This window comes from Caretta caretta, chromosome 6 (assembly GCF_965140235.1).
Source record: "Caretta caretta isolate rCarCar2 chromosome 6, rCarCar1.hap1, whole genome shotgun sequence".
NCBI classification, from domain to species: Eukaryota; Metazoa; Chordata; order Testudines; family Cheloniidae; genus Caretta; species Caretta caretta.
The window spans coordinates 93788716-93807172 of NC_134211.1; the positions used below are offsets into that span (position 1 = coordinate 93788716).

Here is an 18457-nt window from a genome sequence, read left to right on the forward strand (position 1 = left end):
CCCAGAGTATGTATTAATACCTGGGGGGTGGGGCAAACAGCTGTGCATATCTCTCTATCAGTGTTATAGAGGGTGAACAATTTATGAGTTTATCCTGTATAAGCTTTATACAGGGTAAAATGGATTTATTTGGGGTTTAGACCCCACTGGGATCTGGGCATCTGAGTGTTAGAGACAGGAACACTTCTTAAGCTGTTTTCAGTTAAGCCTGCAGCTTGTGGGGGACGTGGTTCAGACATGGGTCTGGGTTTGAAACAGGCTAGTGTGTCTGGCTCAAACCAGGCAGGGTTCTGAAGTCCCAAGCTGCCAAGGGAAACAGGCTGAGGGGTAGTTTCAGCACATCAGGTGGCATTTCCCAAGGGAGTTTCTGTGATCCAACCCGTCACTGAGGTATTATGATTTACCTTGTTCATTTGTTCCCTCTCTGGGTAGGTGGGTGGGAACTACGAACCTCATCTGCTTGAAAGCACGGACACAAAGTAGATGCGGTGTAAGAAAATAAAATTCACATACTCTAAATACACATACTCTAAAAAATCACAAATGAAATAACCCACACAGCAAAAAAATTTAATGGACATCTACATAACACACATAGGAGTACATGAGGTAGAGCTTGTCTGAATAAGCTGTCCAAATAACTTTAATGTGTTTACTGTTTAAAATAAATAACAAGACTGCACGTCTTATTCATTTGTACCCCCTACCCCCAGGACCTCCCGTGTGTGTGAGAGAGATAAATACTATAAAATTAGGTTCATCCACTGAGCTGTACAAATAGTACCAGAGAATAAAAGAGTCACAGCCCTCATATGTGATCTGGCCAGGGTGAAGTGGTACCTAGAGGAGATCTCCTACATCTCTCCATTTTTTCATTAGCATCTATTCCTGAGGCAATATTGGGTTGCTACATGGAGTGATGCTGTAAATGAATGGTTAACTTTTATACTGTTCAGCCATGTATAACATAGCTTAAATTCACAATAGCCCTTCATGGTTGTGTACATTAAAGGATGTTCTAGCTAGCGAACACATCTGCTGTATTGGGAAAGAAGGGCTACAGCCAGCTCAGCCCGGCTTTGCTAGTAGCAGCCTGCAACCTACCATGTACAAGAAGTACATGATGGGTGAGCTCTGTCTCCTTTTCCCTGGTGCTAGACCCTGTTTCTTTTCCTTGCTTATCTTTCTTGTATGGCCTCATATTTTGGTCATTAGACTGAAATCGGGACACTTCCTACTCTCTCCTATCACACTGGTTTAATAGGTGTGCTAGTCTGAGTTTTGACTGTCCTGTGTGTCCCTTAGTTTCTGTACTTGGCAAAATTCTGCCTTAGCTTTGCACGTTTACATTAGGTAGGTCAGCATAATAAAGGATCATAAGGGCATGTCCCAAGCTCTTGCTGCTTGGGTACTCTCTCACCTGCCACCTCTACCCTGTGAAAACATATTCTCTTACAAATTGTGTTAACTAACAAAAATATTATTAGAGGGCAGTGTCATGTTTATGTTTAAAAATGGGTTAGCTGGTGATGGGAGTATCTGGTAAATAATTCCACACCCATTTTACAGAGACATATAAGTTGAAGGTGCCCCTGTTATTGGGTTTAACACTGTTTGTGTTAACACCTTTTCTATCAGAAAGCCTCTTCTGAGCGCTGGACCTGGCTACAGACACGCGGTCCCCTTTCTCACAGCATGATAGCTAATACGCTCACAACCCATATACGAAACAAACCACCCACCCTCTCACACAAACCGGGGGTACCCTCTCCCTCGCACAACCCTCACCACAACCCCGTGCGCGCTCACACTCCCACGCGCGCACACACTTTCGCCTCTTGCCCCCAGGCCAGTCCCCTCCCTGCCGCTCCGCGGCTGGGCCGGCTCGGCTCGAGGCAGCGCCTGCGGTTGCCGCTAGGTGGCCGATGCGGACAGCGGCTGGAAGCGGTGACGCGGGGGGTCGCAGCTCTGGTCCGCGTCCCAGCTGAGACTCGGAGTTGAGAAGCAGCTGCCGCCACCGCCCGCGCTGAAGTGATGCGCCCGGCTGAGGGAACGGCCCCAGGAGCCGCCGTCGCGGCTCTAAACGCGGCGTGAGGGGAGCTCGGCGCCCAGCAGCGGGAGCCGCAGAGTTTGTCCCGGTGAGGGGAGCTCGGGGAGGAGCGGGGCAGGGCAGGGCAGCCCTCTGAGGGGCTGGGGAGCGGCTGAGGAGGAGGGGGTTGGCCGTGGGTGAAGGGGCTGTGGCGGGGCAGTGCCTGGCAAAGCTTGTCTGGGGGTGAGGATGGTAAACGGGCTGTGCTGGGGGGTGGCGTCTGGAAGAATGAGTCTGTTGGAGGGGATAGTGTACCTGGGGAGAGTTGTGGGGCTGGGAGCCGAGTCCCCGGGGAGTGGGGGGGCATGGCGGGGGTGGAGAGGAGTGCCCGGGAAGACTTGGGGGGGAAACGGGGTGTACCTGGGGGATGAGTGACTGGAGAAAATTGGGGGAGTGGGGTGCCTGGAGAGAGTGGGGGCGGGGCAGAGGAGTGGGATACCTGGGGAGAGTTGTGGGGAGGGGGTGGTGTGCCTGGGGAGAGGGAGCAGGGTATCATGAGGAGGCGCAGCAGCACCCGGGAGGCAGGGTACTCAGGATTTCTGTTTAATGATACCTCTTCTGCTTCCCTTTAGGGAGGAGGAGGTGGGTTTTTGGCAAGGTGCAGTTTCCTACTGCCCCACACTTTGAATGACAGAAGAGTCCTGTGCCATCTGTATCCTTGGTTGCCTTGTTCCCCCTCCCCTGGAGAAGAGTGAGGCAGGGGTGGATGAAATAGCGCCAGCAGCAGGTTGTGGAAGATGCTGTGGCTGCTGGTAGCTTTCCAGGTCCTGCTGTTGCTGCAGACGGTGCTGTGGAGCACGGGCACAGAGATGTGCCCTTCATCAGAGTGTGAGTGCTTAGACTGGGACCACTACAAAATCACCTGCAAGGAGACACGTTTCATTCCCAGCCTTCCACAGGACACCAAAACCCTGTGAGTAGTGGAGTGGAGTCATACAACAGCTTTGTGTGAGAACTTGGAGGGATACACTCAGAGCTGGTACCCTGTGACAAATGGGGAGGGAGGTGGCAGTGAGATGTGATGAATGCTGGCACTCAGGCCTGAGAGTACCTAGGGATGGAAACAATGATATTCAGATGCTATAGGTAACTGCAGGTGAGGAGAGCAATGACCTTCAGACCTCGCAATAATGTGCAGAGTATAGAATCATAGAACTGCAAGGGACCTCAATAGGTCATCTAGTCCAGTTCCCTGCACTCGTGGCTGGACTAAGTATTATCTAGACCATTTCTGACAGGTGTTTGTCTAACCTGCTCTTAAAAATCTCCACAACCTCCCTAGGCAATTTATTCCAGTGCTTAACCACCCTGACAGTTAGGAAGTTTTTCCTAATGTCCAACCTAAACTTCCCTTGCTGCAATTTAAGCCCATTGCTTCTTGTCCTATCTTCAGAGGTTAAGAAAAACAATTTTTCTTCCTCCTCCTTGTAACAACCTTTTACATACTTGAAAACTGTTATCACGTCCCCTCTCCATCTTCTCTTTTCCAGACTAAACAAACACAATTTTTTCAATATTCCCTCATAAGTCATGTTTTCTAGACCTTTAATCATTTTTGTCACTCTTCTCTGGACTCTCTCCAATTTGTCCCCATCCTTCCTGAAACGTGGCACCCAGAACTGGACAGAGTACTCCAGCATTACACTGTTGATTCATGTTTAGCTTGTGGTCCACTATGACCCCCAGGTCCCTTTCCTCAGTACTCCTTCCTAGGCAGCCATTTCCCACTTTGTATGTGTGCAGCTGATTGTTCCTTCCTAAATGGAGTACTTTGCATTTGAGTGCGATGAATATGATGGATATTTGGACCTTGTAAGAGTTTAAATGGGATGTGGGAAAGTCAGGCACTGAGAGTATTTGTACGCAAGAAGATGGGAAGCTTGGATCCTATGATTAATATACCTAGAAAGGGAGGAGGGAGAAGGCAGGGGTAGGTCAGACACTGTACCCTAAAAATGAACATAAATCAGATGTGCCACTACCAAACAGAATAGTTCCATACAACCTCACCATATTTACTTTTCCTTTTTGCCCCATTTTGACAGACAAGATATAACTGTGCAGGAATTTCAAAAGGACATGGAATTCATTTTTGTTCTTTAGTGTAGAATAACATATGCTAACACCTCAGGTTCCCAATTCAGTCTTTCAGGTGTCAATCAAAATGCTTCATAGTTAGGCCCCTACCAAATTCACAGTCCATTTTTGTCAATTTCATGATCATAGGAATTTTAAAATAGTAAATTTCATGATGTCAGCTATTTAAATCTGACATTTCACAGTGTTGTAATTATAGGGGTCTTGATCCAAAAAGCAGATGTGGGGGGTCGCAAGGTTATTGTGGAGGGAGTTGCGGTACTGCTACCCTTACTTTTGCACCGCTGCTGGCGGCAGCACCGCTGCCTTCAGAGCTGGGCAGCTGGAGAGCAGTGGCTGCTGGCCAGGAGCTCAGCTCTGAAGCCAGAGCTGCCACCAGCAGCAGCACAGAAGTAAGGATGGCATAGTATGGTATTGCCACTCTTACTTCTGCACTGCTGCTGGCAGTGTGCTGCCTTCAGAGCTGGGTGCCTGGCGAACAGCCACTGCTCTCTTGCTGCCCAGCTCTGAAGGCAGCGCAGAAGTAATGGTGGCAATACTGAGAACCTCTAAAATAATCTTGCAACTCCCTTTTTTGTCAGGACCCCCAATTTAAGAAATGCTGGTTTCCACCGTGAAATCTGTATAGTATAGGGTAAAAGCACACAAAAGACCAGATTTCACAGGGGAGACCAGATTTCACAGTCCGTGACGTATTTTTCAGGGCCGTGAATTTGGTAGGGTCCTATTCATAGTAATAAAAGAGTACATTATCTGAGATAGTAGTAAATTGGAGGCATGTGAGAGTGATAGATACCTCTCCTTTTACAGTATTTTTTTGCAAGATTAAAAATGTTTCTAACTCCAAAAGAGAGACCCTGGTTTGTTTGTAACATTCCAGTAAAACAAACTAACTAACAAACAGCGACTCCTAATTTATTAAACTGGGAGTTGAAACCATTTCAGGTTATTTGAGAACCCTGATTAAAATTATAGATTTTGACTGGATGTTAAAATAATCAAGTTATTTTAATAATGAGCTTCTCAATAATATTTAAAACCCTAAAGAAGTAGGATGTCACAGAACCAACTTCTTACCTGCAAGTACAGCTAAATAAATGTTTACATGCTTTCCATTGTTTATCTATGTGTGCCTTGTAATTTTTGTACTATTGGACTGCAGCTGTTGAAGTATTCCAGTTGTTAGTGGATATTCTTGAATTTCAGATTAGACTCATTTGTTCTTGGAGATGCTGGACTTGAGGCTTTATGTGGTTTAGTTTATAAATATGATAATATTGTACAGAGACAATGCTTACTGTATGTCTTGGGGATCTGTGCTGCCAAACTGGAAAAACAGATAGCTCTCAACTCTTGAGACAGGAATTTAAATCAAATCCCAGAAATGTCTGAAATCCCCAACTAAAATTGGAGGCACTCTTTTTGGAAAAGGGGTGCATAAGAACGGCCATACTGTGTGCATGTCTTTCAGTATCCTGTCTTCCACACGTGGCCAGTGCCACATGCTTCAGAGGGAAAGAACAGAACAGGGCAGTAATCAAGTGATCCATTCCCTGTTGTGCAGTTCCAGCTTCTGGCAGTCAGAGGTTTAGGACACCCAGAGCAAGTGGTTGCATCCCTGACCATCTTGGCTAATAGCCATTGATGGATCTATCCTCTGTGACCTTATCTAATTCTTTTTCTGAAGCCAGTTATACTTTTGGCCTTCACAATTGTTAGAGAGCTTATTCCTTCACTCTCCCACTTCCCTGGTTCTTCTCGCATGAACAGAGAGCAACAATACCCGAAGTCCGAAGGTGCAAACAATTCGATGTTTATTGGGGTGAACTTCCAGCAAGCTAAATACAAGTTCCTTTTTCCTTATTTTCGAATCCCAACTTACTTCCTGTTTGCCCCTAATTTATATAGTAATATTCTTAGCTATACCTTAACCAATCATTCTACTAAAATTTAACTAACCAATCCTAACATGGATTAGCTAACCAATTATATCCCACCACCTTAATTAGTTTACACCCAGCAAAATTAATTATACAGCAGACAGAAGCAATCACAGAACCAGACAGAGACCATGCCAATAAACAATAGCAAAGTGGGAACTATAATGACAAAACAATACAGAAGTGAGGATTTCACAACTACATCTGTAAAGACATAAGAGTTTCCCAGCTGTGTCTATTGATAAGTGAGTTCTTACCAGACAGAAAACTATCAACCTCAATTTCCTTTTACAGCTTCTAGGCACTTCCCTTTCTCTGGAGGTGATAGGCACTATAAGGACAGGATTAAATTCCTAACAGCCCAATAGCACCTTATTTCAATGTGACTAGTTTGGAATGTGAGGATGTGACCATTCACTTCCCAGCTTATGGCTGCCTCTGTCGCTTAGCCAAAGGCCTTAGCCTAAGAACAGGGCCTCAGACTGTCACAGTAAGAGAAGGCCCTTACACTGGCAGACAGTGATTTTGATTCTTTCTTTTATACCTCTAACTAGCCAAGTGATAGGAATACACCTAAATTCTTAGAGTATAGGCCTTTACAGACAGGCCTGAATATCTATATCCTAACAACAATATCCCCTGGCAATGAGTTCTACAGGTTGATTGTGCATTGTGTGAAGAAGTACTTCCTTTTGTTTGTTTTAAACCTGCTGCCTATTAATTTAATTTGGAACCACTGGTTCTTGTGTTGTGTAATTTACCCTTTACACTTCCTTATTCACTTTCTCCACACCATTCATGATTTTATAGACATCTATCATATCCCCCCATTAGTCATCTCTTTTCTAGCTGAAAAGTTCCAGGCTTTTTAAGTTCGCCTCATATAGAGGCTATTCCATGCCCCTGACCATTTTGTTGCCCTTATTTGTGTACCTTTTCCTATTCTAATATATCTTGTTAGAGATGGGGCAACCAGAACTAGTATTTGAGGTGTGGCATACTATAGATTTATACAGTGACATTATGTTTTCTGTCTTGTTATCTATCCCTTTCCTGATGGTTCCTAACATTCTGTTAGCTTTTTTGACTGCTGCTGCACATTGTTTTCAGAAAGAAAAGGAGTACTTGTGGCACCTTAGAGACTAACAAATTTATTTGAGCATAAGCTTTCATGAGCTACCGCTCACTTCATCAGATGCATTCAGTGGAAAATACAGTGGGGAGATTTATATACACAGAGAACATGAAACAATGTGTGTTACCATACACACTGTAACAAGAGTGATCACTTAAGGTGAGCTATTACCAGCAGGAGAGCGGGGTGGGGGGGAACCTTTTGTAGTGATAATCAAGGTGGGCCATTTCCAGCAGTTGACAAGAATGTCTGAGGAACGGGGGGGTAGGGGGTGGGAAGGGGAATAAAAAAGGAAAAATAGTTTTACTTTTTGTAATGACCTATCCACTCCCAGTCTCTATTCAAGCCTAAGTTAATTGTATCCAGTTTGCAAATTAATTCCAATTCAGCAGACTCTCGTTGGAGTCTGTTTCTGAAGTTTTTTTGTTGAAGAATTGCAACTTTTAGGTCTGTAATAGAGTGACCAAAGAGATTGAAGTGTTCTCCAACTGGTTTTTGAATGTTATAATTCTTGACATCTGATTTGTGTCCATTTATTCTTTTACTTAGAGACTATCCAGTTTGACCAAGGTACATGGCAGAGGGGCATTGCTGACACATGATGGCATATATCACATTGTTTTCAGAGAGAGTTTTTGGAGATAGTTCATGATGAATGAGAAGTACATAAAAATCTAGCCTCCTAAAGGAAGCACTAAGTGTTGTGTGGAAATCTAATATTTTCAAATACCAATTTCTAATGAGGGGCTGTAGGAAAATGAGGATGATCACCAAAATATTTAAGTAAAGCATGCAGAAACTTTAATTCCATCAAAACCGTAGAAAACAGCTACAAATTGTTTTCAGAATGTTTGGGTGCAGTCTAATAATCTGTATAAATGAAGAAGGCACTTGTGAACGTCTCATTATAAAATAAATTCTTAGTTTAATCTACTCTTCAGATAACAAGAAAAGATTTAGGCAAGTGAAAAATGTGATTTTTACACTGTGCAAAGTGGAAAGGGTAGAGTGTTCAGTGTTTATCTTTATCAGTTTCTATCTGAAGTTGCATTTATTTTAAAACAAATCAGGGCTAAGGTAATAGGGAAAGCACTGTTTTGTCTCATAAGAATTTGCCTGGTGGTTTACTTTTATTCACAGTTTCCCCTAATGGGAAAGGAGCAAAAATTTTCACCCTTACAACTGAGTTGTCATATGTGTAATCCAGTGGTTCTCAACCTTTTTGGGCTCAGGGCCCGTTTGTAAATGTTTATGGCCTGTCACAACCCAGTAAATAGTCTCGGGGTGGAGGCCTTGGGTAGTTTTGGTCAGATCCTGTCCTATCCGGCACTCACCCTACAGTGGCGGCTCCTGTGCTGTGGGGCTGGCTTGGTTTGGCTCTCCACTCCAGGCATTACAACCTCTGGGGTTGTAGCACTGCTCAGGTTTGGCCCCGCCCGCACAACTGGGCCAAATTTGGGTGAGTGGAGTTGTGACCTGGCTCACTCTAATTTGGCTTACCAGACTCCCCTCATCATGACGGCTGGGCTAAACCTGAGTGGTTCTGGGACCCTAGAGGTTGTAGTTCCTGGAGCAGGGAGGCGAGCCCAGCCAACCCCTTAGGACAGGACTTGTCTCACAACCCTTTAAAACATTCTGGCGACTCAATTTTGCGTCTAGCTGAAGTCTAGTGAACTGAGTCATAGGATTGTGAGTTAAAATATTTGGGTTCTGATTTTGTTACTGACTGCTCTGTGACTTTGGACAAGTTACTTAATCTCTTTTGTTTTCCCCATCTATAAAATATGAATGATAATACATATATACCTTTCTGTTTTCCATGCACACAACATCCATAACACTTCAGTATTACTGTTTATTTTATATTAAGGAAAAAATAACAAAAATAGTCTCCATGAGAGAGCACAGAGTGTCAGACTCCTCTTTAATGTACTGAATTCCTCTGCTTCACAAAATAGCAAGTCTCTGCAGACTGCAGATTTCTAGAAGTTTAGTTTCAGTTGTTAATTGAGAATAAAACAAGATATACTTTTCTTTTTGAAATAAAGTACATAAATGCCTAAAAAATTGTACAACTCTAGCAAAATCATACAACTTTTTAAACATTCTTACATGGCTAACCAGTTTTCTAGAACTTGCAAACCTGAATGATTGATTGTGGTAAATATGGGAGTAGACTGGCTGGCTTTTGGGGACAGTGAGCCCTTTTCAGTAGGCAGAATCTTGAAACTTTAGTTGCAATATCACCCAGCTTTTTCAATCTGGACTGTTCTCTTTTGTGTGTCCTACTTTAGAAGAGCAGCATACAATCTCTTTTTTGTTTGCATTTTAAGTGAGGTGTATGCTTATAAGAAATTATAGGAAATGTTTATTTCAAAACTCAGCTGGTGGAACAGTCTTATGAAATCCAGCCAGCAAAGCTTGGTTGTCTTAGACTGTTCTTACTGTACTTATCCAGAAATGACTAGTGCAGATGCTTATCCAGAATGGACCACTGCACAGCAGTTATTCATGGACCAGCTTATTTTTCAGTGTTAGAATTTTGTTTTTGCTGTGGAGTAAACCAGAAAAATAGAGATTGGCATATATGTTATAGGCATAGCTGGTAGTGTTGCCTATTATTGTCACCCAACAATTTCAAGACCCTGTTTTCAGTGGTTTATAACTTTGCCAGACTTTAACTGTTCATGCTGAAATTTTCCATGCTGGGTGTCTGCCTTGGGCTGATTATTTTATTTTAATTTTTTGGGAGACTTTCAGCAAAAATGGTTCAGCAGTTTCTGAGAACACAGTAATGGAAACACATTATTTTGCCCATGTTAAAGAAATTCTTCTAGCCATTTCTCTGAGAACTCTTTGGTTCAGGGACTTGAAATTTGGCAGTGGGTGTTTGTGTCTGGGAAATGCTTTTTGCCCACAGTTGGCCAAGTTATAAACCATTGAAAAAGGTTTCAAATGGCAAATGGTCACTAGAGATTTGTTAGAGTTTAGGAGCTAAATTCTCTAAGAATCCATCTCTTCTGAGCATGCTCCATCCCAGGGCTGAAGGGGCTGAGCAGGATTTTCCTTCAACTGTTGTTCTGGACTACCAGAACTGAGAATAGGGAGACTATGACCATGCGAACTTACATTGGTATAACTGTGTCGCTCAGGGGTGTGAAAAATCCACACACCTGAGTGACCTGGTTATGCTGATCTAACCCCCAGTGTAAACAACACTATGTTCATGGGAGTGCTTCTCCCACTGATATAGCTACTGCCTCTTGTGGAGGTGCATTAACTATGCTAACAGAAGAAGCTCTCCAGTTGGCATAGTAGCATCTTCACTAAAGCACTACAGTAGTATAGTTGCACCACTGCAGCTTTTTAAGTGTAGACCTGCCCTATATCTCCAGTGTTCTCTGTGCCCCAATGCTGACTTTCCAGGCAGTGTGGAGGAAGATTGCAGTCTGACTTAAATGTAGAGGGAACAAGAGCTGGGTCTGGTGCGGGGTGGAAACTGTAGGAATCGGCAGGGAAGGGAGAAACGGCTGATGGCGTGTCTACACTTAGGCCATGTCTACAGTACAAAATTACGTCAACCAAACTTATGTTGGCATGCAGCCACCACAGTTATTAAATCGCTTGTGTGTGTGCACACTTGGTTCCTTGTGTTAACGGTGCGCATCCTCACCAGGAGCACTTGTATTGATTGTATTGTCAATGTGGGGCATTGTGGGACGGTTACTGAAAACCAGTAATAGTTGACATAAGCAACGCAGTGTCTGCACTGACACTGCGTCGACCTAATTACATAGCCGATTTAGTAACACCACCTCCCTGAGCAGCATAGAGGGACACTTCAGTGGAGCCAAATTTAAGTAAAGACACTTCCACAGCTAGCTTGAAGCAAGACAGTTTATGTTGACCTACCCTGTAGCGTAGATCAGGCCTTATAGCACTGCAATGGCACAGCTGCAGCACTTAGTGAAGATACTAGTACCAAGAATGAGGAGATTGCTGTGAGGAGTAATTGCCATTACTTTGTGGCCTGAGTTGCTGTTCAAAACTTACATTGTTGAGAAGTAAAACATTATTGTAATCTGGTTTGAGTGTAATGTGCATTAATTTAGATTTATAAAAAGGCACTCCTTCAAAGGCTCTGGGAAACCAGACATCAATTCAAATTGCAAAGATATATAACAAACATGCTGTTAGCTTTTCTATTTTACAGACGCCAACAGGCTCTGATAAACACATCAATATCCTGCAATACTTCAGTTATTATCCATCCATTTGTACTCTAACTTTCTCCAAAATCCAGGAGAAACTGTCAGCAGAGTCTTCTGCAGTTTCCACAGTATGCATCCGATGAAGTGAGCTGTAGCTCACGAAAGCTTATGCTCAAATAAATTGGTTAGTCTCTAAGGTGCCACAAGTCCTCCTTTTCTGTCAGCAGAGGGGAGACTGAGTCGCAACAACTGTTTCCTTTGCATTTCATTACAGTGCTTAAATAGTTAACTAAGATTACCATACATCCAGGTTTTCCCAGACATGACCTCTTTTTTGATTCTCCAATCTCCATCCAGGTGGATTTTTGAAATATGAATAAATGTCCATGATTATGAACTGGGTGGCCAGAAAGCAGCAGTTGCTGGCCAGGCATCAAGCTCTGAAGGCAGCGCTGCCACCAGCAGCAGCGCAAAAGTAAGGGTGGCATGGTATGGTATTTGGGTGGGGGAGGGTCGTCACAGCCTGAAATATTTTCAAAGGGCGGCCTAGCAAAAAAAGGGTTGAGAATTACTGAACTAAATCAAAGCTAGCTTGGGTATGTAAACAAATGCTGCAGTCACACCTCTCAGAGCAGTATAGACTACCCTGAGTCTGGCAGTGTGTCAGTCCAGTATCGACTTGGAACATCCACTAGCCAAGGTAGCTCTGTATCTGGCTTAAGTGGCATCCATCTCCCTGTTTTTATTTCTGAGAACCTGATGCCAAGGGCCTCAGATTCCCCCAGGTTCACCTATTTCAGTTCTGATATTCTGGCATTGTTGACAAGGTGATGAGGTCTCTGGTTCCCATTGGTATGACTGAATTCGATCCTGGCATCTTGGCACCATTGATCCAATGCATTGACCAAGATTGCCTAGGATCCAGCATCATAGATCCTGGTGAACCACTTGATTAGGTGGTCCGGTGCCCATTATAGATAGTATTAATGTTACCACAAATTCCAGGTCATCTAAATCTGGTGCTAAGGTTTCAGTACCACTTACTTAAACTGGCGAGCACCAGTATAAGTAGTGTTAAACCAGGAAAAATCTGAGGAACAAAAACCATGCCTACTGGGTCTAGTGCCAAGGATCCAGCATAACTTGGAGTGACTCAGTGCACAGTAAAAGTGGCACTAAGGTTGATCTTAGTTGAAGTGGCTATGTACCCAAATCAACTGGCAATAGGAACCTCAGATCTATCTGAGTCAATGTAATTGTGACAAGTGACAAGAACTAGCACTAGTAACTTGGGTAAGTCTCTTGATGAAGTGGTTTGGTGCCCAGTGTCAGGAACACTCAAATCCCCAGGTTTGCACAGGAGAACTGGGTCCAGGCTGGCATGATTCACTGTCTCTGAAGTGCTACTTGCCAAAAGAGTATTATACTCTACATAAGTGTAACCAAGATTCCCTGATTTGTCACAGGTTCAGCAGAATTACATATTATGGTGCTTTAGGTCAAGTATAAGTGGCACATAGGTCCCTGGACCTATTTACATCAATTGAGTCTGGTTCAGAGAACCTGGCACCATAGATCCCTGATCCTTTGGGGTCTGGTAGGTTGGCACCTCTAAAATCTGGGTCTACTATCCTAGTCTCACTTAAATACTACTGAGAGGTGATATCTACCAATAGTTTATTGCCAGAGCCTGTAGGGATAGTTAACTGAAGCTCTAGGCATTCCTTTTATTGGAGTCTTTCCAGATGAAATTGGTAGAACTGTTCAATGTTTCCAGGTCTAGGTTCTGATGAGGGCCTAGAGCAGTGTTAGTGGCACTGAAACCTTTCAGAATTGTGTTACGGGTTTTCCCCAGATGGTATGGATAGTGATTTCAGCTTCCACCAGTGCCTGCTTTAGTCAACAGTTCTCACTCACCTTGCAATACTCTAGCCTTTGGTGGGATTGCTCTGTGTACTACTGGGGTTATTTAAGATGACTGCTTTGCCATCAGGGTTGTGCCGAAGGAAACTGGATTTCTTTATATTAGTATACTTGGTTGTGCTGTGAGTGTCACGGGATGGATGTATTAATTTAGTTGCCCAAATGATATTTTTTCTAATGCATGTATCTCTCTTGGTGTGGAATTGGAGTCTTGTTTCTCAGAATTTGTTGGACCTCTGGTCTGCTACTTGATAGAATATCACCTGTACTGTACACCTGAGAAGAGGACATTGCTCCTACCCATAGCTACTGCTTGGACTTACTGAGATACAGACCACATGGGTTGTTTTCTATAAACTGTAATCCATATGGGAAATGTGAGTTGGTCAGTCAGTGCCATCATCCCCATTTCCAGTCTCAATTCATCTCTGTTTCTATCTCAAACTGTTGCTAACATGACTGTATTTCCCTGTAGCGGGGCAGTTCCTCTGGTGGAGGAAGGCTGGGCTGACTGGGGAGGCAGCTACAGCTGGGGCCACAGCCCCCACCAGGCCACACCTGACCCTGTTATAAGGGATCAGGGAGGAGCTGGGTCAGTTTCTTTCTAGCTGTGGAGAGAGAAGGACCTGACTGCCTGGGAGCACAGGGTACTGGGAGTAGAGCAGTACAGGGGAAAGACAAGAGGAGTGGGGGTACTCTGGCCTGGCAAATCCCCAGGCTGTGGGCCTTGCTAAAGGCCAGAGCAAGTACTGGGGTTGCGGAGGTGCAGCCTGGGGTTAAGCAGAGGCAGCTGGTCTGACCCCCTTGCCAATGATGAGTGGCCTTTACAGACTGCAGTTTGCCCCAGTGAGAGGGAGCTAGATGACAACTGGCAGTAGCCACTGAGGCAAGGTGGGTATAGAGGGCTGGGGATTCCCTGGAAGGGGAGACTGAGAATGAGAGGGTACTGTAGGGGCAGAACTCCAGGGTAAAGGGCACTGGGGTCCAGGAGGGACACGGAGCCTGAGGCAGGTGAGACATTGGCCAGCAGGAGGCAATCTGAGTGCTGAAAGAACTAATTCCCAGGATGACCAGTGGGAGGCGCCATGCCAGTGAGTCTTTGCTTCTCTACATTCCCCAAGTCTCTTTTACATTCTTGTTTATCCAGGTCTTCATTCACCTGCATTTATCAGAAGGTATTCAGTAAGCTGATGGCAGCCTCAATTGCATGCTTCTCTCTCTTGTAGAATTTGCAAAGCTGTTACTTGAAGCTGTATGTATTTTTTTTAATTGCCCTTCACTGAGGTCTGATGTGAGAGGGTGATATTTTGGTCATTTCAATACACACTTGACTTGTCACCTACAGCTCATGCTTGCTTTGACAGTATTGTAGTTCCTATTCACCTAGAGTGCCTGCACCCAACTTCCTAGGGGTTTGTATTGCTTGCTGATCTCCACAAGTGGGAATATGTAGAAGCTACTCAAAGGAAGGAGAGGTTACTTACCAGTAACTGTTGTTCTTTGAGAGTGTTGTCCCTGTGTATTTACATTTCCCACCCACCTTCCTCACTTCTTTGGAGTGTCAGGTAAAGAATTCCAAAATTAGGGAAGAAACTGGAGGGCAGTGGGTGTCCCTCCTCCTTTTAAACTCTCAGAATCTTTTGCAAGGTAAAGGGGTACATAGACCTAGTTGACACGGCTTGCTAGAAGAATTCCGCAGCTTGATGCCAGTAGCGAAATATCCCACAAATGTGAATATGCAGAGGCAACGCTCTCAAGTAACGTAGCTACTGGTAAACATCCTCTTGTTTCTCATGGTGAGTTTATATGTACTGTTTGGGTGAAAAGCTGAAAAAACATTGTTGGCTTTCCTCAGAGGCCTGTCACCAGGTGCTTTTGGGAAGTGGGGATGAGGCTAAAGTTGTTGAGGGATGTGGTTGTGCTCTCTCTACTAATTTCATTACCTTTACTATATGTGGGAATTTCACAAATGCACTTAGGAAGAAGAAACCTTATAATTTGCTGCATGAGCATAACAAGGGTCAATAAAGCAATTTTTCAGGTTGGCATCCTTTATAAACTGGCCTCGTCACATAGTATTGATGTTTTATCTTTATCCAGTGCCCTCTTTGCACCATCTGAAAAAATGGTACATGAGTCATGAATGTTTCATCTACTAATGTAATTTAGTAGTAACAAAAAGAGGACTTACCAGCTTTCCAGCAGCTATTTTAAAAAAAGCCACCAATGTACTTTTTAGCTTGGAATAGTAGGGGTTGTTTTTCTTTTTTACATCTTTGATAATTAATATGCTGTTTGGGTGGTTGTGTCCTTTATTTGATTTCTCTTTTGTGGCAATTCATAGATTTTAAGGCCAGAAGGGGCATTGTGATTATCTAATTGGACATCCTACATAACACAGACCATAGAACTTCTTTTAATTTAATTCCTGCTTCATGCCTAATAACTGTGGTTGAACTAGAGCAGATTTTTATTCAATCTTGATTTTTAACATTTCCTGTAATGGAGAATCCACCACAACAGTTGGTAGGTTGTTCCAGTGATAAATTACCCTCATTATTAAAAAAAAAAAAAAAAGGGTGCCTTATTTTTAGTTTCGATTCGTCTAGCTTCAGCTTTTGACCATCAGATCTTGTTATACCTTTGTCTACTTGACTAAAGAGCCCTCTATTATCAAATTTATTTTCCGCATCTAGGTACTTACAGACTGTGATCAATTTGTTCCTTATCCTTCTCTTTGATCTAGATAGAATTGAGCTCCTTGAATCTCTCACTGTAAGGCATGTTTTCCAATCCTTTATTCATTCTTACGGCTTTTATGAATTCTGTTGAATTTATCAACCTACTCTTTGAACTGTGGATACCAGAACTTGACATAATATTCCAGTAACAGTTGCACCAGTACCAAATGCAAAGGTAATACAATCTCCTTACTCCTACTTGATATTCCCCTATGTATACATCTAGAAATAACATTAGTCCTTTAGCCATAGCATCACACTGCAAGTGGATGTTCAGATGACTATCCAACGTGACATCTAAGTCTTTTTTTTAGAGGCATGGCTTCCTAGGATCGAGTTCCCCGTCCTGTAAGTACTGCTTTCATTCTTTGTTCCTAGATGTATAACTTTACATTTGGCTACATTGAAATGCATTTTGTTGTCTTGCACCCAGATTACCAAGTGATCCAGATCACTCTCATAATGATTGTCCTCTTGTGCAGTACCAAGTTAAATGCCTTACAGTCGTCTATTACATTAACATTATTACCTTTATCAACTAACCTTGTAATCTCATGAAAAATATCACATTAGTTTGATATCTAGTTTGACATTAATTATGTTACAAGGACTTCATTAATAAAGAATTAAAAGAAAGTATTAGCTCCATTATTTTCCGTGGGATTGAGGTCTGGCTGTATGACAAAGTGGGATATGTCTGTGTCAAATTATGACTTGTTGAACACGTCTAAACTTGCTTGAGGTCAGCCTATTGTAAAGTGGCTGTCTAGAACGGATTACCCAGGAAAGGTACTTGATACTTCATTGAAGGACTACCTCAGGGAAGCCAATGAGATGGCAATCTAGAACTATTGGTTTTGAAAGATAACTACTGGTCACCTGTCAAGCTCCATGGATCCTTCACATGCATATGGTATACCTCATCCAGTGTACTAAAAGCCCCAATAACTATGTGGGTAAAACCAGACAATCACTATGCTCTCAAACTGTCACAGGAAATTGATAAAAGATAACACTTTATCAGCAGTGGGTGAATGCTTTTCACAAAGAGATTGCTCTATATCGGAGCTATCAGTCCTCATCCTCAAAGGAAACCTGCACAATACTTTCAAAAGATGAGCCTGGGAGCTTAAATTCATTACTCTGGTAGACACTAAAAATCATGGACTTAACAGGTTTCAGAGTAGCAGACGTGTTAGTCTGTAGTCGCAAAAAGAAAAGGAGTACTTGTGGCACCTTAGAGACTAACAAATTTATTTGAGCATAAGCTTTTGTGAGCTACAGCTCACTTCATCGGATGCATAAAAGTGGAAAATGCAGTGAGGATATTCTTATACACACAGACCATGAACAAATGGGTGTTTATCACTTCAAAAGGTTTTCTTTCCCCCCACCCCACTCTCCTGCTGGTAATAGCTTATCTAAAGTGATCACTCTCCTTACAATGTGGAGTACTTGTGGCACCTTAGAGACTAACCAATTTATTTGAGCATAAGCTCAAACTTTATTTGAGCATAAGCTAAGCACCCATTTTTTCATGGTCTGTGTGTATAAAAACATCCTCACTGCATTTTCCACTTTTATGCATCCGATGAAGTGAGCTGTAGCTCACAAAAGCTTATGCTCAAATAAATTGGTTAGTCTCTAAGGTGCCACAAGTACTCCTTTTCCTTTTATGGACTTAACAGACACTCTGGATTTATGGTTTATTACAACAATCTGTAACCCAGTAACCCCCTCTTACTGTGCCATGTAAGGCTCAGAATTTTATCCTAAACTCTCATGTGTAACTGGGCTTTGACATACCGGTTTGTTCTCCTTTGTTTTTGTTGTTAATCAAAATGCCCTGCATATTGATCAATTTTCCATGCCAGCATTTGTTACTGAAGATTATTACATCTTCATACACCCATAAGTTAACTTTTCTTGGCTCCATGCACTATTAAAATCTGACACCATCACCCCCTACGTACAAACACCCATACAAATAAATTCTGGGCTCTTCCTCTCACTCATATCTGTCCTTATGAATCCTGGATTCGTTCACTCTTTCCCCCACATTAATGAATTCTAGTCTATTTTCCTAAGTATTTTATGTATTCCAATGCTTAGTTTACAGATCAAAACAGGAATTTTTCTGAATACCAAGACTGCAAGATCTGAAAACTGGTATCCTTTCTGTCTCCATTATTCATATAATCACAACATAGTTGAACAATTTAATTGATATAGGAAGAATATACTGGAATATATTTTACATTTTAACATGCTCATTATATATCACAAAGATATACATAAAATATTTTAGGTTGCAAAGGCAA

General features: G+C 42.8%; 1 protein-coding gene across 1 annotated transcript in view; it reads left to right on the plus strand.

The window, feature by feature from the left end:
- The first annotated feature begins 2666 nt into the window (after window positions 1-2666).
- The window catches only part of TSHR (thyroid stimulating hormone receptor), a 238141-nt gene continuing 222350 nt past the window's right edge, over window positions 2667-18457 (plus strand). The window contains exon 1 of the mRNA XM_048855087.2: window positions 2667-3002. Coding sequence (XP_048711044.1) covers window positions 2827-3002 — 176 coding nt within the window. The 5' untranslated portion in view covers window positions 2667-2826. The remainder of the gene's footprint in view (window positions 3003-18457) is intronic.